We start from the raw sequence: 27757 nt of genomic DNA, 5'->3' as shown, positions 1-27757 counted from the left end.
ATGGAAATATAACTCAGCTTGCTACCTGGTGGAAATAGGCAACCTCGGCAAAACCACATCCTGGCACACATAGCAAGGTTTTTCTGTATTTTTATCCTGGACCTTCTCAAAGAGGCTGTATTTCATCTATTTGCCTCCTAGGAAGTTTCCATTAGGGCTTATCTGGCTCAGAACAAGACCCCTGCACACCTTTACCCTCACCAGGTGAGCTGAAGAACTTTGGACACAGCCAAGGAGTCCAGGGATGAAGCTGAGGTTGCACGTAAGGAGGCCTGTGAGTGTAAACCCGGGCTCCTGGTCTAGGCTCCACCCACCTAGACCAGGAAAGCAAGCACGGGAACCAGTGTGCAGATTCAAGACTGGCATCTTGTTTGTGCACAAAGCCCAGTCCCTGCCAGAACTGCTCGCGTGAGCTGAGAGTCTAAACTTCAAATGAAAAGGGCACTGACTGAAGTTTTTGGCCTCCTCACCATTTTCAACAGTGAGAACAGGAACCAGACCCTAGTCCTGCGGGATCTACCAACTGTTATCATCTAGTCTTCACCACAAGGGAGGCGCTCCACCTAAGGAGAAGAATCAGGCTGAGAAGGGTTGAATGACTTGTCCAAGGTCACACAACTAGCAAGAGGCCCAGCTGGGACTTGAACCAGCACTTGCACCCCTAACCACCAGGCCAGGCTGTCTTTGCCCTCCACAATGAACTCTACACTTGATAAGTGGGGATGCGGAGGCCCAGAGGGGCCAAGAAAGTTCCCCAAGCTCACATGGTCAGTTGGTAATAGAGCTGAGACTGGGTAACAGAAAGGAATTATTTCTTGCTAGATTCTTGGGAGAACCATATAGGAATGTGTGAGGGGAGAGAGAGGAAAATTAGAGCAGAACAAGGATGGTAGGCTCCATGGATGAAGAGCCCTGACTGAAGTGGAGGGGTCTGGAAGAATCCGGAGACCCCAGAAGACCCCAGCACCCAGGTGATGACGTGGAACGCGACTCACTTCTTCTGCTTCTTCTCTAGCTCGTGGTTTCGGCTCTGCTGGTTCTCCAGCAGGAAGTGGGTGTCCTGCAGGTCGGAGGTCAGATGGTAGCACTTCCTCTTCAGCTGCTGGGCCATCCTCCTGGCCCCCTCGTAAGCACTCTGCAGCTCCCCAAGCTGTGGGAGGAGCAGAACGAATCAGCCACCTCTGTCAGCACCGAACTGCCCCCTACTTCCTCGGTCAAGTAGCTGCTGTTTCCAGTGTGAGCGTAATGGGAAGAGAATAGGCACGGGGGCTGGAACGACCCTGTCCTGACCACTTTCCACCTGTGCCACCGTGAGGAAGCTACTTCTCTGAGCTTCAGTTTGCTCAGGGATAAAATGGGGGGCGGGAGTGTCTATCATTCTCTTAGGGTTTTTAATTTTCCTCAATAATCCTCCTGCCAGTGTGCCCACAGATCCTTTACGTGCCCTGCCTCAACTTGACAGCCCCTTAAGGACTATGCATAATTGATAACCACATCAGTGGGCATAATCCGGCGAGACGCATGCGCATCAGCCATGAAGCAGCCCAAACGGCACATGGAGAAAATGTGACCAGGAAACCCCTGAGACAGGCTCCAAAGGTCAGGGCGGTAACTGGCGCTTGAGATGGGCTGACTTCCACGGGGACACGCGCTGCTGGAAACAAACAGGAAAGCCACGGCACTTGCATCTCCTCCAGGAAACACCCTCCCAAATGTCCTAGTTTAGATCTGGGAGAGAGGGCAACTCAGCACACTCGCTTTGAAGAAATGGCCTCATTAAAGAATTGCTTTAAATAAGCAAAACGCTGAGTTAATGAAGCCTGTAATTCTAAATTCAGTATTTGAAGGCAAATGGGATGTTTTCATATATTCTGCTGCTCAGAAAAAGGTTGCACTTCTATTACTTTTTAATGTAGCATGAGTACCCCTCCTTCCTTGGGGAGGCTGACCCGACTTCATAATTTGTTATAGAAAGAACTGGGCTGTTCCCCTGTGGCTGCCCCTCACTGGTTATCTATGTCTTCTGAGCATCATGATACAATGTCCAGCTTGGAAGTGACCCCTAAAACCATCTCCAGAGAGCCTCACTTCCACTGTGTATAAAATCCCGTGTGATCTCATCCTGGCCCACCTCTGCAAGTTGATTCCATGATACTTTGCTCTCACAATGAGGAAATATATATCTATATATACATAAAATAGCAGGACAGGAAATATGACAACTCTTATTGTGCTAATCTCTAATGGGGACACCAGGAAGTACGCAGATAATCACAACACGGCATGATGAGGCTTACATCGGAAAAATAATTCAGGGGCACCCAACCCAATGTGTCAGGGAAGGCTTTCTGGAGGGAAGGACATTTAAGCTGAGATCTTAAGGTTAGTTGGAGATATCTAGGTAGGGAAAGAAAGTGTTCTAGGAAAAGGAAACAGCATATGCAAAGGCCCAGAGGTGAGAAAGAATAAGGCTTTTTGGAAGGAGGGGGGGAGAAAAAGGGAATGGAACAGAATAGAGAGTCCAGAAAAAGACCCAAAGAAATACAGTCAGTCAATCTTTTACAAAGAGGCAAATGCTATACAGTGAAGCAAAGACAATCTTTTCGACAAATGGTGCTGAAACAAGTGGTCATCCACGTGCCAAAAAAAATGAATCTAGACACAGATTTTACACAAAAATGAACTTAAAATGGATCACAGACGTAAATGTAAAATGCAAAACTATAAAGCTCCTGGAAGATAACATAGGAGAAAACCTTGATGACCTTGGATTTGGCAAATGACTTTTTAGATATGACACCAAAGGCACAACCCATGAAAGAAAGAATTTATAAGCTGGACTTTATTAAAACTAAAAATTTCTGCTCGGCAAAAGACATTATCAAGAGAATGGAAAACCACTGACAGGAAGAAAATATTTGCAAAAGACATATCTGATAAAGAACTTACCCAAAATATACAAGGAACTCTTAAAATCCAATGATTACAAAACAAACAACTCAAATAAAAAACAGGCCAAAGACCTTAACAGACACTTCACCAAAGAAGGTTACTGATGGCAAATAAGAATATGAAAATATGTTCCACACCTTATGTCATCAGGGAAATTAAAACAAGATACTACCACACACCTATTAGAATGACTAGAATACAGAACACTGACAACACCAAATGCTGACGAGGATGTGGAGCAACAGGAATCCTTACACATTGCTGATGGGAATGCAAAATGGTGCAGCCACTTTGGAAGACAGCATGATGGTTTCTTACAAAACTCAACATACTCTTACCATATGATCCAGAAACCATGTACTTTGGTATTCACCCAAAGGCACTGAAAGCTTACATCCACATAAACACCTGCACATGGATATTTACTGACAAAACATGGAAGCAACTGAGATGTCCTTCAGTAGGTGAATTGATAAATGAACTGTGATACGTCCAGATGATGGAATATTATTCAGAGCTAAAGAGAAATGAGTTATCAAGCTATAAATGAAAAGATGTGGAGGAACCTCAAATGCATACTCCTCAGTGAAAGAAGCCAATCTCAAAGGGCTCCATATGGTATGATTCCAACTATATGACATTCTGGAAAAGGTGAAGCTATGGGGACAGTAAAAAACATCAGTGCTTGCCAGAGGTTGGGGGCGAGGGTAAACCGATGGAGCACAGAGGATTTTTAGGGCACTGAATCTATATGTATGAAACTATAACATGGATACATGTCATGACACATTTGTCCAAACCCACAGAATACATGACAGTAGGGTAAACCCTAATGTAAACTACAGCAAACTACAGCCTTTAGTGATGGGTCAATGAATGTTCATTGACTGTAACAAAGGTCCCACTCTGGTGGAGGATGTTGATAATGGGGGAGGCTATGCAAGTGTAGGGATAGGGGGTAGATGGGAAACCTCTGTACCTTCCTCTCAATTTTCCTGTGAGCCTTAAACAACTGAGTTGGTTGGACGCAGTGGTGTGCCGGAGCTGTCTCGTACCAACTTAAAACTGATTCTGCACATCTCTTCCCAGTTCCACATCCAGTGACATCGCAATGGTAGCCTGACACTGGCCATGGTGGGAACATTTACACCACGGAAATCGGCAACTGGCAAACATTACATATCAGGGTCTGTTTTTAGAGCGACAGGTTATCAGCACACCACAGGCTGAAGTGTAGACTGGGGAGAACGCAGACTAGCGGTGGCTGGAGACAATGCGAAACAGAGGCCACACCACTTTCATCTAGATACGCCAGACAAGGTTACATTATATTTGTAATGCCCAGCTGCACTTTCAAGGAAAAAAGGGAAATTGTAGGATGTCAGAAATGCAGCGGACACAAAACAAGAACACTCATGGTAGATGCTGACACTATGGCAGCCAAGGTGGGGGACAAGAAGAGCAGCAGAAAGATCCAGAAATATCCCTAACGATAGAGGCTGTGTTCAAACGCCCAGAGGGAGACGGGAGACAAGGCCTCGGGGCCACGGAAGGTGGGAGCTTGGAAGGAAAACCCTTGCACTAAGCCAGGACCCTGAAGAGCTGCACCTATGTGACAGGGGGCAAGGAAAGCTCCACCCATGGCCTGGAAGGTGGTAAGAATGCTTGCCGCCACTCTGGCTCCCGGTCAGGGAGAAAGGATTCCCGTGAGAAATCAAAACCCCAGGTCTGTGCCTCGTGTGGGTTCAAAGCTCAGCCTGACACTTTGGACATGCTGCAAAAATCTGAAATGCAGAATTTATTTAGCATAACCTCGGGGGCTGCTGCAGAAGAAAAAGTGCAAAAGTGCTTCTTCTAAGAGGAACACATCCAAAAACATAAGACTCCAGTTAAAATCAATAAAAAGGTTTTTAAAATTTTTAAAATAAGATAGACTCAATAAAAAAAAAAAAGCTAAAGACACATAAAATCTCACCACGAGAGTCAGAAGGGAAAAAAGGAACATCTACAATGCAGACCACGTGGGGCTGGTGTGTGAGAGGCGCCTGTGGAAGATGTACTCACAATCAAAATTTACAGAACACACAGGCAAACAATTCCCAGCGATAGTCAGTCTAACTTGCGATAACAGAACGACCTGAAAGAGATGCTGAAAGATCCCTTGGCTGCTGTGTGGTTGAGGGGAGAGGCTGGAAGCAATGAGACCAGTTAGGAGGCTGTTGCTCTGATCTAGACGAGAGATAGAGGTGGCAGGTTAGGCTAGAGGCAATGGGGGCTGATATCATTTGACTATTTTAAGAGCACATTACAATCATTTTACAGATGAGAAACCTGAGACCCAAAAGGTAAAAGTGCCTTCCACAAGGTCAGAGCAGAAAGGGAACTGGAACTCAGGGATCCCAAGCTCACTTTCATGTTCTTTAGTCCACAGTGTCGAACACTCGCATGTAGAGAAACTATCACCCATATCCCATAGAGACCTGCATGTGTAACATCAGTGGAGGTGGAGAAGCACAGAACAGGGGATGTCCTCTCTCCCTTCCTGGGTTCAGCCAACACTCTGAAGAGGGAGGTGAGACCCTGCCCAATCGCTGCCATTTTTGCAACCCAGACTATCTCCCTACTGCCTTACCTTCTGCTCCAGCTCGTTCCTAGACGCCAGCTCCGAGTCCAGCCTCTCCTCGGACTGCTGGAGACGCTTCCTGAGGAACTCGTTCTCCATCTGAGCACAGTCAAAGCGCATCTGCCACTCATCCGCTGTTTAACAGAGTCAGAGAGGCCAGGACGGGAGGCTCAGTGAACGAGGGTGGTTCTCTCCCACGGTCTTAGCTCTTTGTGCACAATTTCACAGTGTTAATAGAATTCCTGAGGCTCGACCTCAGGCTTCAGATTAGGAAATCCCACTTTAAGTCCAAGCTTTAAAAACCACTTCCTCCAGGCAGCCTGCCCTGACTACCTCCAGGTGTCTAACGTTATTGACCACTCACTATTTTAAGCTTGGTCGTTTTACACTGTTCAATTTCTCTACAAGTGTGCAAAGACGTTTTTTTTCCTCAAGGGAAGTCCATAATTTTTGAGGGTAGGGGAGCTGTTTTAGTCATTTGCGGGTTTCTCCACACCCTCTAGAAGAGTTCCCCCCACACAGCCGTTCCCCCCCACATGGTAACACAAGTTCACCAACTGGAGTCATCCTACTGGCCTACCACACTGGGTGACAAGAGTATAAAATCAGCGACTGTTGGTTGAATTACTTAACAAATAAATCAATGAGCAATAATTAAAGTGTCTATTAAATGAAGAGCATTTGCAAGTTTCTTGAGAGCAGGGCCCAACTAAAATTCTTCTATAAACTACCCACCGACACACAACAGGGTCTGGCTCAGTGCTGGACGCATACCGTAAAAGGTTCTCTTTAAATACTTAACCATGTATAGTGGGAAAACATATATCTTTAGTAATTTCAACTCCACCTTGATTCACAGAAGAGGCTGTGGTGCCACTGCAGTGGTGTGATTAAAGTGTTTTATTGCTTCTTTCAACTTCCCTGTATTTTTGAAATTTTCTGTAATGAGTATGTATTACTTTCATAATGAAAAACAAAAGATTTGTGGATTAGCTTCCTGGAATAAGCATCCCGAGCTGAAAGCCTGCACAGCTAATGCGCTCATGAGCTAAGCGCATTTCCCCCATCGTCCGACTCCCATATCTTTGCACAGGAAAGCAAATGGCCGGGGAGTATCATTCAGACATAAATCACAGTCGGGGTGGACCTGGGGCTGATGTTCTCCTGGGGAAATTGTGCCGGTTCTGGGCCAACACGTTCCCCACTCCCTGCGTGGACCCTGCCTTGTTGGGTCTCAGGTATGTGAGAACCTCAGACTCCTGTGGATTAACCTCCCTGGAAAACGCCTGCCCTGGGGGCAGCCAGGAGGAGAGGATAACGAGAGGAGAGCAGGAAGCAAGTGTGCCCTGCCTCTCCTCCACCACCTCCGACCTTGGCTCCTCTGAGTGTCCCTGATGTTTCTAGGGCATTGATTCTCTGGGGGCACTGAAGGAATGGTATCAATGTTTCATAAAGGCTGACAGGCACGCTGGGAATCCTCCTCAGCTGACTCATTTAGACTGGGGAGAGGAGGTGACAAAGATGTCATCCTGCCCATCCAGCCGTGAGAGGCGAGTCCCCAGGTTACCGTCTAAGGCGGGCACCACCAGGAACCCCTGGCTCCTCCGAACATACCTCTCGTTGGGCAATTCAGGGGTCCTCTCACCCTCTCTCCATTCATTCAGTAACTGCTAAGTGCCTGACATCACTTTTTTTTTTTTTTTGCGGTACGCAGGCCTCTCACTGCTGTGGCCTCTCCCAGACCGGGGCACGAACCCGTGGCCCCCGCGTCGGCAGGCGGACTCTCAACCACTGCGCCACCAGGGAAGCCCAGAACCAGTATATTTTTAAATCATTCTTTGCATTATTACTAAACAGCACCTGCCACACTGATAATTTATTACTTGGGATATTGCTGGACTATCTGTTTAATGCCTGTGTCTTCCACTGGGCTGAGAAGGCAAGGACTGTTCCTTTCTCTCCGCCAACGTCTCAGCCCCTAATGCAGCGCCTAGAGCATCATGATCGCAGTACATGTGAATGAATGGAATAAAAGAACAGCTTTTCCACCAGCGTCTAATCCCGTGGGTCCCAGTGGCTCACCTCCTCCAGTGCGACTCCTTTCCAAATCATTCAAGCGAATTTTCTGCTGGGCTTCTTCCAACTGCTTCTCCACTTCTCCCAAATTCTTCTGGACTTGCTCATACTTGCTCTGGAAGAGAGGCCTCAAGGTTTCAAACTGGAGCTAGACAGAGGCCATCTCACCTAAGGTGCCCCCAAACCAGTACTGGCCACCTACCCCCTGCACAGTCTTCACCCAGGACACCTGCAAGGCCAAGACTTAGGAAGACTCAAATGTCCTCCAGGACTCCGAGTGTGGGAGTCGGTAAGCCTGTGCATCCCAGATGTGAGCACGGGGCGGTGGGGGTTCGGGGGGGGAGGCCCGCCTCTCCCAGCCACTCTGCTCAGCCACTCCCACCCCCGGCACTCCCGACCACTCGCCTTTAGCTCCTGAACTTCCCGGGAGGCCCGCAGCCGCTCTGCCCGCTCACTCTCCAGCACGTGGCAGGCCACGTCCCCTTTGAAGCGCTCCTCGGCCAGCTCTGCGGTCAACTCCGCAATCTGGGAGGGGGAGGGGGAAGGCAGGGTTACTTGCGGGCGCTGCGCACCCTTCCGCCTCCACACACACTCCACAGGACCACCCTTGGACTAATCACTGGGTCTTCTCGCAAGGCAACCCTTCAGCATAAGGTGGCTAAGAGCACGGGTGCTGGAATTTTACTGGTCCAGGTGTGTTAGAATCCCTGGCTCAACACTCTGAACCAGGCAGGACGCCTCTCGGACACTCAGTTCTCTCGGCTTTAGCGGGGGGTGGATAACTGAGAGAATTGTCGTGAGGATTGAGATGACCCACGTAAAGCTTAGCATGGGGCCCAGCACACAGTAAGCATTCAATTAAAAACCACTTGTTCTGGTAGAAACTCTCCTTAGCCGTCCTTCAGGGAGCCATCTCACTGGGCCAACCAACAGGCTCCCTCAGTAAGACACGCTCACGGGTGCCCACCCCCCAGGGATGCCCTCAGCCAGGAAACACCTGCACGGTTCCCCAGGGTCCACCTGCCCCTACCAGGTGACAGCCACGCTCACCCGGTATCGACTGTGTGTGCTCCCAACCTGCTTATGTCTCATACACTTTTACCGCCATTACCTATCCTATTAGCTATTACATAAACCTGTAAAATGGGACCGGGCAGAGTTTCCATGAAAACTAGGTTGAATGCTTTGGAGGTAACAAATACAAGTGAGTTGCTTCTTAAAATTCTGTCAAACAGGTGTAGGTGCAAAAACTATAAAGAAAAAACCAGAAGTAAAAAATTTAGGCTTTTGCATTCAGATTTCTTTGCCATTTGCTCTGCTTTAAAGAAATCAAAACTGGAAATCATGTAGCTGTGTGCTAGGGGTGTGGTCCATAAAAGAAGCAGATCTGGGGTCAGACGCTTATCCTCAAAGGGCTCTGATCCTACCTCAGTGAGTTGAGGTAGACACGTTTAAAGTTAAAAATAAAAATGTTTATTTTTAAATGAATTCCCACTTGCACTGACTTTTTTTTTCCCCCCCAAAATAACCGACCAACAACAAACACCAAACGGGTCAGCGCTTCTGTGGTCTTATTGTTCCAAAATACAGCCTTCTGGGTTAAAGGATATGCCGAAAAAAGTGAGGAGAGAAACATATGAGTGGACAGTTTAGACCAAGAGGCACAGAATTGACCTTGAACAGAAGAGGAGTCCTCATGAAACTGAGGCTACCCCTTGTGTGAGGCAGTGGCTCAAGTCCAGAGGGAGAGAACGAAAAGAAAAAAAAATAGAGGTAAGAACCCTGTACAGGGTTCAAGTTCAGACACAACCACCAACATATTGCGTGACCCTGGACAAGTTTCTTCCTCTCTGGGGCTGTGGTCACCCGAGCTACAAAATGCACTAAATTAGGTGATGTCTCCTGTCCTCTGGCAATCCCATTCTATGCCATAGATCTTGCATATAAAGATGTCAAAACACCACAGTTTCCCATCAGACCCTGCGTGTGGTACCGAGGAGCGGCCGTGTGGTGCTCTCACACAGAGTCGAGGTGGCCCTTCTGGTGTGGAATCCAGGCCCCGTCAAAACTATCAGTTCACACGTGGCCTCAAAAACCACTCAGCTGCCCCATGAAGAAGGAGGATGCAGATCTGTATGTTCTGCCATTAAAAAAAAAAAAAAAACCCAAGTCATACTGTCAAGGGGAAAAAAAAAAATAGAACGTTTGGCATGTTTCCATTTTTGTCTGTACTTGCACAGAAAAAGGCACTACCAAGCTGTGAATGGGGATTCCCCGCCACAGACCCCCGAACGATGGACTCACAGAGGACTCCAATTTCCTTGTGATGCATTTCTGTACTGGTGATTTTTTAAACCGCTTTTGTAATCAGAAAAACACAAACCAAAAATATCTTTTTTAAATAGCCTAAACCATAAATTGAGCTGGGGCTGCCCTGTCCATTCTATGCCCCCCACCTTTCTTTCTCCTCCAGCCCATCGGCTTCCCTCCCATCTTGCTGACCATACCAGTGACAGCTCAGGCCAAAATGCCAATTTCAATAAACAGACAAAAAAAAACAAGGCTTAAGGGGAGTGTTCGGAAGTCACACAACAAGTGAGCAGCACAGCGTGGAAGCGGACCCAGGTCCCTCACATCCAAGTACTGAACGCCAGTTAAAGGGGAAAGGGCTCTCTGGCCGTGTTCCTGGCTGCCTTTGGGGTGGGGCTTCCTTTGCCATTCCTCGCACTGTCGTCTCTACAGTATTCATTGCAATGACCTTGGACGGTTGTTTAAATACAAATCTCAGGATCCTCAGATCCCCCAAACCCAAGTCTCTGAGGTGGGACCCAGGAATGTGAATTTCCACACACTCCAGGGTGATTCTTCAGCACCACGAAGTTGAAGAGTTACTGCCGTAGAAATAGCTAGGATCGCCTCCTAACCTTGGCCTCACCTGGCTTCAGATGGGTTAGATCTGCCTATGGATGTGCAAAGGCGTTCAAGCTGGAAAAATGCTTACTTGCAGTGGGTGCCGACTACAGGCCAGTGCAATCCAGGAGCGCCCCAGATCACACCCCTAAACATGCCCCGCATCCCCGAGATCAGCACTGATCCCATACACAACTGTGTTCCCTCTGCCTTAGCCAATCAGTATGAAATTTAATTTGTGCTAATGGGCCTGAGCAAAGGGAGCACAAAATTAATTTAATGCATTAATTCTGAGTTCCACAGACCCCAAGTCTGGAAACAAAAGAACAATTAGTCCTTTCAACCTGGGGAAACGACAGCCGCTCTTAATAGAGACAGTAGCCCCTGACCTCCCCCTGTCCCCACAAAGCCCTCTCCCTTCACACATTTTGGGGTCTGGGGGCTCCGTCCGTGAGGTGAGGGGTAGGCACCACACCCAGAGCTATTAGGTGAGTGCAAAATGAAGGCCAAGTTAATGAGGGGAGAGGCTGGTCTGCAAAGCCAGAAGGGTCCTCTGCGGATTGCTCCAGGACCAGTTAACCAGCAATTATTCTGGAAGCCTCCCTGGGTCCATCACTTGGCCAAGTCATCAGAAACCCTCTTTCTACTTAGGGACAACGACCCCAAGGGCCTGCCAGAGAGGGAGGGACAGAAATGAATTAATCTGCTGGACATTTTGCACAAACAAATAATATATCCTGCACGCTGACACCATGCGCAGTTTGGGGCAACAGTGGGTAACGGGGATTTGAAGGATGTTAAGTGCCGAGCACACGTGGGGTCCCGTGGGCTGTCACTGTCACCTGCCCTTCATGATACAAGCACCCTGCCCTCAAAGACTCCACTGTCGAGTTGGGGAGAGAAGAAAACCACATGTGAGGCGCCCACGTGTCTTGCCTCAACCCTGCCCTGGGCTCTTATACTCAAGGGCCCTCTGACCCCAAGTCACCTTTCCCGTCGAGAGCAAACAGCACCCTTTCCCTCTCCTCCTGTACTTTTCAGTTTAACCGAAAGGATTTGTTCATAATAAGCCCTTGAATGAGAAGCAGCTCACTCATCCACCACTGAGGACAGACATAAGCTTACTGAGCACTGGGCACAGACGCCTTATGAGGAGGGTCTTTGCACAGGACAAGAAACAGGCACTGAGAGGTGAAACGATGTGCTCAAATCAGAGATGATGAGTGTCAGAGGGAGTCCGCCGGGGCGGTCTCACTCCCGGGTCCTGGCTGGACCTCTGTCCAGACGGTCCTCTGTCCCGCATCCACTGTCCAACTCAGTCCCCTGCCCCTGGGCCCCTGGGGGCAGCAGAGCAGGAATCGTCGTCCTCCTGGAGCAGACGTGGAACAGCCGGCGAGTGCAGGTCAACGGCCTGATAAGACCTGGACCCCAACCACTCCACGGGGCCACGGCCAAAGGGAGCCTTGTGGACCCCCCGTGGAAGGGAAGCCCCCATCCCCATCAACCTGAGTGGCTAAAACAGAAAATGGAAAAAAAATCAGAAGAGAGAAAAGAGAGAGAGGCGAGAAAATGAATCGACAGGTGAAGGGCAGCCTGACGGCAAGGCCAGCGGCGGGGGGCGGGGGGCCGCTGTCTGCTGGTCAAGGAGATTAAGCAGGTCTCACGGTACCTGCCCCTAAAGCTGCCCCAGGCATCACGGACGACTCAGGACAAGTCTCCGGGGGCCCCAGAGACACAGGCAGACACCAGTGCAGGCACCACTGTATTTCTTTTCCCAGCTGGGGCCGCCACCTGCTCGTAAGTAACAGTAATTGTGACAGTAACAGTAATACCTCAGTCACAATCGCCACCACAGACAGCGCTGACGGCGCGCCCAGCACAGGCTAACCCACAGAACCCTCACGGCAACGCAGACAGGCAGGCACTGATGGCTCCAGACTGCAGATGAGGCACCAGGGTGCAGACGGCCAAGGACACCCAGCCAGCCAGGGGCAGAGCTGGGCTATGAATTACGGCAGCCTGGCTCCTGAGCCTTCACTTCTAACCACACCGTCAAACTGCCTCTTGGGGGCTCAAAGAACATGTGCTGAGTGAACGAATAAATGTGCGTAAACCAAGGAGCGGATTTCGGTGGAGACGGGCCGCTGCTTTAAGAGTGCCGAGAGGAGGGGCATCTCCTGAGCGGGACGTGGGGATGGACACATCGCCGACTGGCCGTGGGGGCAGAAGGGACAGTTACGGGCTTTCACGAGCTTTAGAAAGGGTCTTCAAGGAACCCTAGCACCCCCCAAAAGGATAATAACCCCTCAGGTGCTGTCACCCACACATCCCATCCTGAGAATGTTCTTTGGTCCGGCCCCGACCTTCAGGATGGAGTTCAACCCTCTAACATGCTTCTCACAGCCCCTGTGACCCGGCCCAGCTTCATGGCCTGACCCCCACGCCATAATCACCCTCGCTCCAGGAGACACTCCAACCGCCAGGACTGCAGGTGCCAGATCAGGTCCCTGCTCTCTGCCTCTGCCCTTGCTCTGCCCTCCACCTGGAATGCCTCCCCACCCCATGGCCTGGCCGGGCCTGCTCAGCCTTCAAGACCCCTCCTCCGAGAAGCCCTCCCTGAGCCCACTCCCAGTCTGGGTAGATGCTCCTCCTGGATCCCAGACAGACCTGGGTTCCAATTCCAGCTCTGCTAGTCACGGGCTGTGTGATGTCCGACAAATCACTTCCCCTCTACGACCTTCACTTTCCTCATCTAGAACGCGGGGTACTAACACCTCCCTCACAGTGTGATTTGAAGGTAAAATGAGATGATGCAGGTAAAGTATTTATCCCAGCACCTGGCACGGACACACTGCTCGTTAACTGTTACTTTAATTCCTAACTTCGGCACTATTCCGTTCATTCATTCAATGCCCACGGAATGCTTGGAGGGTGCAGTATTATAGCTAAGGTGTATCATTGTCTTTGAGGAACTCAGTTTGCTGGGGGGAAGGTAAAAAATATCAACTGTGTATTAGTCAGAGTGGGGCTGCGTCAGAGGGAGTGTGACGGCTGCTTTACAGACACCTCCTCACACAGCCCTACACGGAGGAATGCGTAATATCACTGTCACCGTCTTACTCATGGTGACGCAAGGGCTCAGAGTCTTGAGGAATTTGCCTATAATCCCGCAGCAATGAGGGCACAAGGTCAGCTGTCCTGATGGACCCTCTGCTCCTGTCCCAGAGCACCAGAGCAGGTCATTGTCATCATCCCCGCCTCGTACAGCCCCCGCTTCTGCATTTACGTTGCAAGGCAGCTAGGGAGGAGATGATGGGCCCCATTTTCACCTGGGGAAGCAGAGGCACGCAGAATGGACTTTCCAGCCGAGCCCTCCTCTGTGGGGCTTTGGCTCACCCCACTGAGGCCATCTTTAAACATGCTCACCCGGTGTCGGCAGAGCCTCTGCAGCTGGCTGTCCGCCGGGAGGATGCCCTCCCCGGCATGTGCCCACAGTGAAGGCCCGAGAGACCCTAACATCTTGAGCCAGGTAGGAAATCAGGCTGTTTTATTCTCCTGGGGACGAGGGGCTACCACGTCCCGTCCCCACCGAGGCAGAGCGCTGTGCCAGAGCACGGAACCAGGCGTCAGGAGAGCTGGGTTGAGGTCAAGGCCCGTGACCCCCAGCAAGTCATTTCCTGTCCCCTCCTGGAGGTCAGCTGCTGCTGGACATCACGGCCATCACAGCCACCTCCCTCGGGGCTATGCTAACGCACTTCTGCCCTAAGTGTCCAGTCCCCGCTGCATCCTGGTGATTCTCTCGGCAATTCCTCACCCAGAAGTGAAACTTCCTGGGCTAATGAGGCCAGACATCGGAGCGCATGGGCCTCCGTCTTCTGCCGTAAATAAGGTCCTGGATATATTCCAGAGAGAGAAGAGACCGCCCCTCTCTCACGCACCGCCACGTGCTCCCGCAGCCTGCCAAGGGCTCCCTACCAGACTGGCTGCTTCCTTGTGAAAATAAAAAACCCCACTTGGCATGCAGGCCGATTTTGCACGCTTGAAGAAGATTTACAGCCAGCGACTCAGAGGTTCCTCGTCTCTCTTCTGCTCTTTCGCAAATGAAGCACTCAAATGATTTTGCCATAATGTTGTCTTTTGACTAAGCCCCGTCAAATGGGAGTTCCCACTGATGAGGCAACACCATGTTTCAGCCACGGTCCTGCGGCTGTTTCCCCCTGCTGAGACGAGGGTGGGGTGCAGACGCTGTGAAGGGGGCTGGGGGTCTTCAGGAGGCACAGCCCTGAAGGAGTGTCTGCTCCCCAACTGTCAACAGGAACTCGCTTCCAAGAAAGGAGAACCGCGTGGAAGGAGATGTGGGAAGAGACACTTCGTATTAATGTTTCTCAAAGTGTGATCCCTGGACCAGCAGGTTCAACATCACCTGAGAACTTACTAGAAACACAGAAGCTCCAGGGCCACCCCAAGCCACCGACTCAGAACCTCGAAGGCCGGGATCCAGCGATCTACATCCTGACACGTCCTCTCGGGGATTCTGACACACATTCACCACTGCTCTAACACAGCACAACCCTCCCGCATCAGAGTCACCTCAAGGCTTGGTGAAGAAGCACTGAAGGACCTCCACCTCCAAGATTCCCTCCTGGGTCAAAGCCTTGAGAGATGGGACCAGGGAAGCTACAGGGTTAACAGCTCTTCTGGATCATTCCGACGCTCTTTAAAGTGCAAAAGCAAGAACACAAATCAACAGTAGCTTTGCCCAGGTCGTGGGTGGGAGGTGGTGGGAAGGGAAGGGAAATAGAGCCCCTTCCTCGAAAGGAATCTTACTTGGGCCCCAACATGCTACATTTCACCAAATCTGAGCTGCCATTGATTGTAAGATGCATCCTGAGTCCAGAGGTGTACAAAGGGAGAAAATAATGTGCATCTGAGAATCGATAAAAACAGAATGAAACCAAAAAAGTGCATATACTGTAATGGATGCAGGTTTGGGAGTCCTGGAGCCCTCTGACCTCCTCCTCGCCCTCTGGTGGGTCTGAAGAGACGCAGGCCTTCAGAAAACACTTCAAATTACTGCATCAGAGAAGGCAAGCCACAGGGTGGAAGGCATGTGTACTACTTACATTGAGCAACTGACCTTATATCCACGGCATATAAAGAACTGCTACAAATTAACAAGAAAAGCAACAGAAAAGACGTGAAAGACCACTTTGCCAAAGAGGATAACCAAATAGCCAAAAACATGTGAAGAGGTGCAAATTAAAATCACAATGTTGTACAAGTGCACACCCACCACAATCGCTAAATGAAAAAGGCAGATAAGGCCCAGTGCAGGTAAGGACGTGGAGCAGGCAGAATGCTCACCTGTGGCCACGTGCAAGTGCAAACCGACACAAACATGGTAGCAAGCTGTTGGGCAGCATCTACGAAAACTGAACACAGAAACAACTTAAAACCCAGCCATTCCATCCCTAGGTGTATTCCTAACAGAAGTGTATGACCTGTGCACCAAAAGACACGTGTGAGGATGTTCACAGCAGGCTTGCTCTTTATAGTTGAAAAAGAGAAACAACTGAATGTTCCTTTAGAGTAGAAGGGATAGAGAGCGGTCTCTGTGCATAATGGACTACTCTACAGCAAAGGGAGGGAGTGATCCACCATCACCCATGACAAGGTGGATGAATGTCACAAATGATGTCAAATGAAAGAAACCAGACACAAATGAGTAGGCATCTTTGATGAATTTAGGTAAAGTGCAGAAACAGGGAGAAAACTAATCTCTAGCGTCAGAAGTCAGTTTGGTGGTTACGGGTGGAGGGTAGTGGCTGAAAGGGGGCACCGGGGGGGAAGCTGAGGGAAGCTGGGAGTGACCTGTGTCACACTCTGGGTGCTGGCTGCATTGGTGTGTCCACTTTGTGAAAATTCATTAAGCTGTACACTTAAGATGTGGGCACTTTTTTGTATGGTGGACCTTAACCTAAGTCTAAAAGGCAGGAGGAAAGGAGAAACAGGAGGAAGAAGAGGCGGCAGAAAGGGGGGTTTGAGAAGGAAGAGGAAGAAATCCTAACACTCAGTCATCTAAATGTGCTTCCTGGATAAAGCGCTGCTTTGACTCCTGGCTGAATTCTCTTTATGGCACTGGCATCACACCCTTGGCTTGCATTGCAAGGAGATGCTACCAAAAGCATTCCTACAGACCCCTCTTGTATTTACGGTGTGAATAGTGCCCTTGGTGCCCTTTTAATGAGGATTCATGAGAGAAACTTCTCTAACATCTAGATTATCTCAATACCCTGAAAAGTTACTTTTTTCTCAAGCAACAGGTGTGTGTGTGTGTGTGTGTGTGTGTGTGTGTGTTTAACCTAGGCACAACATGTCTATGGAATATCCTGTTTTCCTCTTTGCTTTGGTTGCTAGGAAGCTCAGTGTCAAAATTTCGGCCCACTTTGAATGGTTCCACTCACCCATCCTGTGTCTATTCTGTACCTGGGGCCGGGCTGACGTGATGAGCAAGACACATCCCTGCCCTTGGGTTCTCCCAGTCTAGCTGGGACACAGGAGGTGATTAGGTTGCACCGATCAACGCTGTGAGGGGAAGGAAGCACAGGGCCAGGGGTAGAATATAGTGGGGGCCTAACCCACCCTTAGAGGGTCAAGGAAGGCTTCTTGGAGGAAGCACCACCTGAACTCAGTAAGAAGGGATGACCAGACATTTACCAGGTGAAGAGGGTGGAGAGGAATGCTCCAGGCAGAGGGAACAGCACAGGCAAAGGCTGTGAGGTGAGAGTGAGTCTGGGGCCAATGGTAAACGTCTATATTCGAACTCTTTCCCTGGTTTTGTATACTCCTCAGCTCTTAGTTCCCTTTGCTCTGATTTTCTTAGCTTTAAATTTTTATCTTATTTTTTCAAGGCCCCATGCATTCAACCGTGTGTGATACAAAGACAAAAAGAGCCTGGACAGAATATTCTGTAGGTGCTGACATGTCTATGCTTGGTTCCGGTCTCAGAAGCCTGGCTCCCTCCCTCTCTCCTCCCAGTGTCCTGTAAGCTGGAGCTCTAGATGCTAAAGATGCTCACCACATCCCTCTCTCCAAGTCTCCCCCAGCAGCTGACACATCGCAAACTCCCAAGTCCAACCTGACAGCTCGAGATGAATTACTGCATCAAGTGTCAGATCGGCGGGAAGGAATTTCTACCGGGAAGTCACCGATATTCCCCACCAGCCCACAGAGCTCCGATTTTTTGCTTCTGCTGCTCTACTCATGGCTACTTCCGGCAAGAGAGGTCAGGCCACTGGCCCTCTGGAGCCTCGATGGAGAACGTAAGGCGCTCTCAGTTGTCATTTCGTCTCCGCCTCACAGTCTCGTCCACGAGAGGGGCACCGGCTCATGGCGCAGCAGCCCCGCCCGCCCAGCTTCTCCTAACTCTGCGTGCAGACGTGACTCTCCCTTCCAGGGGCCCCTGCCTCTTGCCTGACAATGGGAGTGGGTGTGGATTGAGCAGACAGAGGACCCTTGGTGGGGAGAGTGGACACAATCACGGGGAGGATGAGAAGGGTGGAAAAGAGACAGCCCCCCCACCCCAACTTCATTCCATGCCCCACGTGAGCCAGCGAGGCTCAACTCAGGCTGCGAACGTAGAGCGAAGGTTGAGTTATGTTGGCTTGATGGTGAATCTAATTTCAGTCCCCATTAGCCATCAACCAAACCAAGCAATATTACCAGTAATGACAACATCACAGCCTCGCCGGCAGAGAACGCTCTAGCTTTGCTCTGGACTGAGCTTTATCTCATGTTGCTTCAGGACCTTTGCACTTGCTGTTTCTACCCTTCCTCCAGATCTGCACAGAAACGGGTACAGCAAATCGTTCAGATCTACATTCAAATATCTCAGTCCACAGAAGTCTTCCCTGACCACTCAGGAAATACTGGCCCCCACTCGACCTCCCTCCACTGTCACCTCGCTCTGCTTAATACCTGCAGCACTCCACGATCTGAAATTAGTTTGCGTGTTTATTTACTTGTGATCTGTCTCCCTCTATTGGCCTGGAGACTTTGTGAGGACAGGGACTTTGCTTTGTCCCTGGCTGTATCCAAGGGGTCGGTCCAGTTGAATGTCTGCCACACGGGAGATGCTCACAGCATGTGATGAACATGGGAATAAATCAGCTCCACCTGAACTCCACCAGAAGCCTGTGAGGTACCCAGGGCTTCCTGAAGAAAGGCAGCGGAGCGTGCAACTAGGGTGCAAAACTGAAGGGAGCACCGAAAACCTCAGAAAGCAACATAAATTAAAAATGTTAATGCAATCTTTAAGAAAATCAAAATTAATGCCAAAAACCTGTGATGACTAAAATATCAAACTTTTAAATAAAGAATCAAGACAGGATCCCACTGTGCAGAGTTCGTCACTTGCCTCACCCTAATCTTGGCCCGTAAACCCTGCATTTATTTAAAATTCTGATATTCTGCTCATCCTGGATTTTTCTTTCTTTCTTTTTTTTTTTTTTTTCAGTACGCAGGCCTCTCACTGTTGTGGTCTCTCCCGTTGCGGAGCACAGGCTCCGGACGCGCAGGCTCAGCGGCCATGGCTCACGGGCCCAGCCGCTCCGCGGCATGCGGGATCTTCCCAGACCGGGGCACAAACCCACGTCCCCTGCATCGGCAGGCGGACTCTCAACCACTGCGCCACCAGGGGAGCCCAATCCTGGATTTTTTGCATTCAATTTACCTCTTAAAAGATGCTGCATTAAATACTACTTATCTCGCTGAGTTTTTTGGTGCCCCTTTTAATTCTGTGCCTCAGACACATGCCTTCCTCTCCTCACCCTCATCCGGCCCCGAGAGCTGAATGGGATGGCAAGTTTTCCTTGGAGAGCTCTTTCCTGGTCTCCCCACAGCTCACTGACCGCGCCCCCACATTATACAGAATGAAGACGAAGACGTGTAGGGGTCTGTAATCTGAGATCGTCTCCTTGGGGGCAGGGCCATCCGGTTCACGTCTTCATCCCCAGCCCACGAACTCGATCCCCAGCCAAAGAGAGAAAACCCCGGCCTGCAGTCACACACACCCCAGCCCAACCTTCCCCAGTCACGTGTCCCTTCCATCCCCCAGAGTCGGCCACTATGCAGAATCTGGCATTATTATTCCCATGAATACCTTTACACCATAACTACTTAGCTATATTCCCCAATCACTGTATGGTATTGTTGTGCACATTTTAAAAACTGATATGTACTGTAACACATTTTAGGCATTCTTTTGTAAATTAATCCTTTTCCTTCAGCATTTTGTTTTCGAGGGCAATCCATGTTGGTTTATGTATCTCTGTTGAAGGGTCACGAAACGTCTTCTATAAAGAGCCAGATAGTAAATATTTTTAATCTCTGCAGGTCATACAGTCTGTCACAACTGCTCAACTCTGCCTTTGTAGCACGAAAGCAGCCAGACTAGGCACAGATGAATGGGCGTGGCCGTGTGCCCATAAAACTACAAAGAACAGGTGGTGACATGGATTTGCCCTGCGGGCCATAGTTTGCTGCCTCTTTATCCATTTTCACTTTGGTAACTGAGTTTTTAGTGTAACAAAATGTGTTCATCCATTCTGTCAACAGACTCCCTTTTGGGTGTTCACATTTCTTCAACACGACAAATGTTGCTGCTATAAGCTTCTTGTCTTTTCATTTAGGTGAGAGAGCTTCTCCTGCATGTGCACCTAGAAGTGGAATTGCTGGGCCACAGGGTACAGGCAGCTTCATCTTTCAGAGATAATGCTAGATTGTTCAAGAGCCATGAGATCAATTTACTCTCCCACCAGCAGCATGAGCTCCTGCCGCTACGCCCCTGCCAGCACTTGGCTACATCAGACCTCTGGATTTTGCCCATCTGAAGCGTGAAATGACACCTATTGTGTTAATTCCCATTTCCTGATTGCTAGCTAGTTGCTCATCTTTTCATGAGTTTATTGGCCATCTGAATTCCTGATCATCAGAACTCTTGCTCCTGGGAACTGCCAATTCCTAATTTTTGCCCATTTTTTAAACTGGAGTGTTTGCCTTTTTTCCAGTTGATTTGAGGAAATTCTTTACATATCCTGGTTACTCTTTATCAATTATATGTGTTGCAAATTTCATCTCCCAGTATGTGGTGTGTCTCCATTTTATGCTCTGACGATCAGAAGTTGATTACTTTACTGGGGTCACAGTGATCATTTTCCCCCTGTGATTTGTGCTTTTGTGACTTATTGAAGAAATTCTTCCCTTTGGAGCCAAATGACATGGGTTTGAATCTCAGCTCTATACTTGCTGGTGTGTGGCCTGGGGAAGGTACCTAATATCCCAGAGCCTCAGTTTCGTCCTCTGTAAAACGAGGACAGTAACAGCATGCACTTCACGGGGTTACTCTGAGGAGGCCCGAAGGCACTTAGCACAACGCCAGGCTCATCCTCATCACCTTCTCCATCAGCAGACCTCCCCCCGCACGGGGACCCCACACAGGAGGGATGGGGCTACCTTGCTCTCCAGAAGGTCTGTGTTCTGCCGCAGATCATTCCGAGACCTCTCTGACTTTTCTAGCTTCTGTTTCAGTGCTGTAAGCTCCGCCTACAAAAGCAAACACCTTAACAGAAGCCATTCTGCACTGGAGGTATAGGTTCCACATACATAAAGAGTGGCCAGGGAACGAAGTAGGCAATTCAGCAGCCTATCTGTGATGACACCCAGATGCCAAGTTCCTGCGAGGGATGTTTTCTTTAACCATTTCTGAATATCAATGGCTCTGCTCACGCAAGTCTGGTCTATACCAGCCCAGTCTAGGGGCTGAATGCAAATACTCAGAACAGGACCGCCGCTTATCCTGAGACTGGGCACGCCCGAGTGAGACGGGTGCTCAGCTCTTCGTCTTCCCTAATTATCACTTTTTGGCCAGTGGGTCAGCACGAGGTTTACAATACCACCATCAGGAGCAACTGAAATGCCCACGCACTGAAGGCTGGTGGAGTGAACCATGAAACACACACACCAAGGAGGCCTATGTGGCCATGAAACGAGAACAAGGAAGACTTCTTTAAAAATGGGAACCATGGGACGATATATAAATGTATCACATTAACATGTTGCACAGCTTCAATTCACAATGTTGCAGGTCCAATATACTTCAGTTAAAACATTTTTTAAAAGAAAATCCAAAACAATAGACATGCCATGATTCTTAAAATATATTTTGAAGTGAAAAATGCAAGTTGCAGAAGAAAACATAGTATGCTACCTTTTGTGTAAAAAAGAAAGGAACCATTAGTTTAGAGTGTGTATGTGTGTGCGTGTGTGTGTGTGTGTACAGGCATACTTTGTTTCATTGAGCTGGGCTTTATTGCACTTTGCAGACATTGCATTTTTTTACAAATTGAAGGTTGGTGGCAACCCTGTGTTGAGCAAGTCTATTGGTGCATTTTTTCCAATAGCATTATTTTTCAATTAAGGTACGTACACTGTTTTTTAGACAGAATGCTACTGCACACTTAATAGACTAAAGTATAGTGTCAACTTTTGTAGGCTCTGGGAAGCCACCAAATTCACGTGACTCACTTTACTGTGATACCCACTTTATCTCGGTGGTCTGGAACTGAACCTGCACTATCTCTGAGAAATGCCTGTATTTGCTAATTTTTGCAAAAAGGACCAACAGGCAGGATAAACCAGAAACCAATCAGAGCAGTTATCTATAACAGGTGGGTGCTAATAGGGTAGAAGGGAGAGTAAGGGGAGTGCCCCCTGAGAGATAAGAAGATAAAGGACTCAAAAACTCTCCCCTTGAGTCTCCCGGATGAGCAGTAAGCGAGCGTTTGCACGCCCCCGGGGCAGTGATGGCGCCTCTGACCAGCACCCACTAGCCCACAGAGGAGCTGGCCACATGGTGGAGGGAGGTCTGTGTCGAAGGGAGCAGAGGGATACCTGCAAGGGGGCAGCGAGGGCTGTTGGCGGAGCATTCCCAGATGAAGAATTTCAAGGGGTGGGGCACCAGGTCTGGATGCAAACACTAAGGGGCGGGGCGGAGGGAGGCGCCCTGCCTGCCCCGTGCACCCACCTCCTTGGCACGGAGCTGCTCCTCCCCGATGGTGGCACTCAGCAGGGGCCGAAGGGAACCCAGGAGCTGCCACCACGGCCAGTCCTTGACCGCCAGGAACACAGCCACATTCTTCTGGATGCACTGGGCAGCCAGCCGGTGAATCTGCAGGGGAGGGAGAATGGAAACTGAAGGGCCTTTTCCAGCCCAGTTGAAGGAGGCAGAGGGTGGCAAAGGGGGTACAGGAAATGGGTTTATCCTAGTGGAAGGGATTGGGTAAACTTAAAAAAAAAAACAACCTTCCTTTCATGGAGTCAGGCTCCTGGCATCAATATTAGGCCACAGTTTAATCTTGCATAACCTAATAATAATAATAATAGGACAAGGAGTAGTAAATATTATATAAAACAACAGGGTCACCTCTTACATGGGGATCAGGCTCAAAAGTCACTGTGCAAGGCAAAAACTATCCTCAAAAATCCCTGACACTGCCCGCGAGAAACAGTGGCCACCATTATGTCACTAGTTGATATTTAAGGAAGGGATATTATTTTAAGCGCATTTAAACACAAATTCCATGCTTCCCACTCTTCAGTGTGCATCGTAATCTCCTGGAATGCTTGTTAAAACACAGACGGCTGGGCTCTACCCCAGAGGGTCGGATTCAGTGAGTCTGGGGTGGGGCCCGAGAACCTGCATTACTCACAATGCAGGTCTGGGCACCACACTTTGAGAACCGCTGACCTAGTGCATTCTTACCATAGGTGGGAATCAAGCTAAGAAGCCAGAGGTCCTTTCCCTTTGCCACCATCACAACAGCCAAGGCTCGTACAGCTGGCACAGCGCCTGCTACGGGCCATACACTGCCCAGAGCATCTTACACGCACCAGCTTAGCCCTCACTACAGCCCTGTGAAAGTAGGTGGTGTTATTATCTCCATTTTAGATGGGAAAACTGAGGCACAGAGAGGTACAGTCACGTGCCCAGTGCCACACAGCTTCTCAGTGGCAGTGTTAGGATATGAACCCCTGCAGTCTGGCTGCAGACACAGCCCCGGCGCTTAATTAACCTCTATTTCAAATCATCCCAAGGCATAAACTACCTGAGTGCAGTGCACTGGTAAAACTGCCTACAGTATTTTCACTATTAATGTTCTTGCCTTTTTCTGTTCTTACCAAGTACGTACAAGGGAATTTACCAACTGACATGAGCTGGAGGCATGTGCGCTGAGACTCATTCTGGTGGCAGTAATTAACGACGACAACACTAAGGCAATGACAGCTGGTATTTACCGAGCAGTAACGATGAGCCACGTACTGTACCACGTGCACATTATCTCATGTCACCGCCACTCAGGTACCACGTGGTACAGATGGGATTCGAACACGCTTCCTGTTTGTCTCCAGAGCCGTGCTGCCTTTCTCCATCATGCAGGCTACAGAAAGGAGACTCAGTCTCCGGATATGTCTGAGGATGGTGGCCCAGGGTGGTTCAGGACTGAGGACTCTGACCTTGCCCTTTGGTCCCAAAGGCCTCTGTGGCCAGGTCCTGCCCACGTGCTCTCTGCTGACCCATGAAAGCCAAGTTCTCCAGAGATGGGACCGGTTGAAACCATTTCCAACCCAGGAGGGCTTGGACAACCTCGTGGATATCCTGACCAAGGCTAACATCGGTGGTGATTTGATGTCAGTGTCCTAGAACAATCATATCATCTTACAAAGTGTCTATTAAAGTCTGACCACTCGGGGTGGGTCTGTGGACCAGCCGCACTGGCACCATCATGGGAGACGGGCAGACCCCGTGCTCGCCCCAGACCCACTGGACCAGAATCCACACGTTAACATCCCACTGGAGATTCGTGCACAAGAGGAAGCGAGAGAAGCAGGGATTACAGCCCCCAGACCAGCACAGATGGTGCTTTTCCCCGATCCCGCGCCCCTGCCAGGTTCACAAGGCACTTGGGCCCCCGCACCTTCAGCTTCTTGAACTCCTGGCGAGACAGAAAGCCCTTGCAAGCCGCCTGCAACAAGATGATGCTGTGAGACACCAGCTTCTCCCGCTGCTTCTCCAGCCTGGAGACCACGCCCGCCTTGAGGAAGACCTGGAAGGAGAGAAGGCTGCAGGTGACTTCGCTGCCACCGAATCAGACCGCCTCAAGTGGGAGGGGCTGCCGCTCAGACCCCAGCTCTCCTAGACCTACCCGAAGTATCTGTCAGTAGCGGCCCTTGACTGGGGGTCTAAATGGTCAGAGCATCTTGTCTCCTGATGCCTCCTCTTTCCCTTCTTCTGGCCCCTGGATGCTCAGAGTGTGGTCCATGCACCTTAGCATGGTCATTGTCACCTCCTGGGAGTTTGTTAGAAATGCAGCATCTCAGGCCCCACCCCAGAGCTGCGGAGTCAGAACTGGCATTTTCATTTAATCCCCAGGGGATTCATGCACACGCTCATTTGAGAACCACTGGTAGGACAGACCTGCCTAAGCGTCTCTGTGCACCGGAATCACCCAGGGAAGGCGGTCAATGCGCATTCCCAGGCCCCACCCCAGGACATGCAGAATCATGGGCTTGGTGTCAGTCCTGGGTGTGCGTTCTTTTCTGATAAGTGCTGTTGGCCCTGAGACAAGCGCCACCCCAGAAATACTTGGTCCTGCCTTATAAGGAGGGGCAGAGAATGCGGGGGAAGTGAGGGCAGCCCTCCTTGGTCAGGAGGGGATGGGGCCTGGCGGTGCCACCAGCGGGAGGTGCAGACACTGAGCAGAACACAGCGGAAAACACAGTTTCCAGGCCCTGGTGCACCAACAGTGGATGAGGGCCCCTGCAGCAAAGTGATCACTGCCTCCCCGGCACCCTCGTGGCTGCCCCCAAGAGACTGCAGGGAACACGGGAGGGTTTTCAGAGGGAACCAGCAGCTCTGGGGCCAGGCCTGCTCCGGCCAACGCGGTGGGGTCATTAAAGCTGGTGTCGCCTCCCCAGAGGCAAAGGAAAGACGCTCTGCTGCTGGGATATGTATGAGTCGGTGACGGGAGGGTTACGTTTCAGACGCCTTGGTGCCGCTTACTTCTAAGCACAGTCCTGTGCGTTTCTTTGCCAGATGTGGCTTGTAGCCCCAAAGGTGTTCAGTTTCTCTGGAGCCACTGGTGAGCTCCACCTTGATCAGTGACATTGTCAAGTAATCCATGACATTATCAATCAACGGTTAACACTGATGGAGCCCTCCTGTGTTCTGGATCTGAACTAACCATTTGGTATGCAGGCAAAGCACTTTACACGCAGAATCTTACATGGTAGTTACAACAATCCCCCCATTTCACGGAGGGAGAAACTAAGGCTAAAAAAGGCATGTGCCAACAACCCTCCGCCAGCAGGTGGTAACACCGGGATTTATTTCCCTCTCTCTGACTCCAGACGAGACTACAATTGTCACTGAATGTAATTAACATTTGCATGGCATCTAAATTTTTCAAAGCTCTTTCTCCTATGTCCCATTTTAATATGCAGAACAGTCCCACGAGGAATCTGTCAGCTCAAGGAAGCTGTGTCACTGACTCAAGTTCACATAGCTGGTGGGCAGCAAAGCTGAGACTCGAACCCAGAACCTCAAGTCCACACCCTGTACCCGTTCTCAACATCGGCAAGAAGCTTCACTTCCTCGCTCACATGATCCAAACACCGGGAGTTTGAGGCTGAAATGCAATTTGATTCCAGGTGGAACAAAGGGTCTCAATCGATTCTCCATTCCCTTAAACCTATTTTCTGTAATGAAGACCACTCTGCTAATCCCACAGCAGCCAATCGGTGCTAACTCTGTTTCGCAACCCTCCATCGCTTTACAGAACACTATCAGCCAGGACCACCAAGACAATTAGCCTCATTGATATAAACACACGATTGACTCATTACCTATCAGATTGCTTCAATAATGACTGCATTAATTTCACAAGCTAGTGAGTCCCAAAAGCTGCTATAAAAAAAAATCAATGATCAAAGTGATGACAGCGCTAGTCCATACATTACAAAAGGCAGCGAGTGCTGCCAAAACTGTTATTGATTAAGTATGAGGCTTTCATTAAAAAGATAATTGGAAACGACCATACGCAGAGTGGGAGTAAGTCATCGCCGCTGCAGAATCTTAGCTTGATTTTTTTTCTTTTAAGAGCATACTCCGACCAGAAGGCCGACGGCATGTGGAATCCCACCTTTTTCATAAATGTCATGGCCCTCGGCTCAGGCTTCGATAAGGTACCGGGGGCTGAGAATCACAAAGAAAAATCTAAATTATTCACTTTTCAGGGGTCCAGCTGCTTATCGGGCCCACGCAGAGTGTAACATCCCAACATCCCTATCTTTAAGGGATCTCTGGAAGCCAGTTAGGCAAGCCAAGGTTTAAAAATCTAATATGGCAACCACTCTCCTTTTTGGTATTGCTGAGGAATTAGCTACCCGTCTCTTAGTAATTTTCCAGATTAGAGGAGTTTAATTCTTTAAACATTAAAACGCTCTCCTGTTTGACAAGCATCCTGACCCCGTTGGCAAATGCCTGCCACAAATGATGACAGCCAGCCCCTGTTAAGGGACAATTTACTGAGTCTCACAGCCAGCTTGGGAGGTAGAGAGCAGTGGGTCCATTTTACAGATGCGGGAACTGAGGCTCAGAGAGGCTAAATCGCTTACTCAAGATTCACACAGTTAGGCAGTGGTGGGGCCTGGGTGTGGACCAGGTCAGCCTGTTCTCTTCCCCTATTCACAGCCTTCCCACCTATTAAGTGCCGAACCCTGCAAAGCATGAGAGTTGCATCTGCCCTTAAAGATCTCAGTCTATTGCCTTGCCTGGCTTCCCAAAGGGCACAGTGACCTTGATTTGCTCTGGACAGTTTCTTAGTGAATGCCAAGTATTAATAATAATAATGTTTTATTACGGGGATGTTTTTGGCTGGTAGACATCTTGCCTCGCCACTGTGAGACTTTGTATAGTGACTTTTCATCTTGCTGTTTTCTTCCCTGCTCTGCAATAGTTGATGGGATCACAGGGACTGATTTTGAAATTCATGAAATAACTAAGTAATTTATCTAAACAGTAGTTCTCAAACTTGAGCATGTACTGGAATCCCCTACAGGGCATGTTACAACCGAGACTGC

General features: G+C 49.5%; 1 protein-coding gene across 3 annotated transcripts in view; it reads right to left on the bottom strand.

Moving 5' to 3' along the window:
• MYO18B (myosin XVIIIB) overlaps positions 1–27757 on the bottom strand; it is a 234040-nt gene that overhangs the window by 106271 nt on the left and 100012 nt on the right. For all 3 annotated transcript variants that reach the window (XM_082667625.1, XM_082667623.1, XM_082667624.1), the window contains 7 exons: positions 24595–24723; positions 22644–22787; positions 21074–21163; positions 8057–8176; positions 7658–7766; positions 5585–5709; positions 996–1150 (listed from right to left, as the gene is read on the bottom strand). In XM_082667625.1, coding sequence (XP_082523751.1) covers positions 996–1150; positions 5585–5709; positions 7658–7766; positions 8057–8176; positions 21074–21163; positions 22644–22787; positions 24595–24723 — 872 coding nt within the window. The remainder of the gene's footprint in view (positions 1–995; positions 1151–5584; positions 5710–7657; positions 7767–8056; positions 8177–21073; positions 21164–22643; positions 22788–24594; positions 24724–27757) is intronic.

The sequence above is a fragment of the Grampus griseus genome (genome assembly GCF_964374135.1).
Source record: "Grampus griseus genome assembly, chromosome: 12".
Classification (NCBI taxonomy): Eukaryota; Metazoa; Chordata; class Mammalia; order Artiodactyla; family Delphinidae; genus Grampus; species Grampus griseus.
This window is presented reverse-complemented; position numbering and strand designations above follow the sequence as displayed.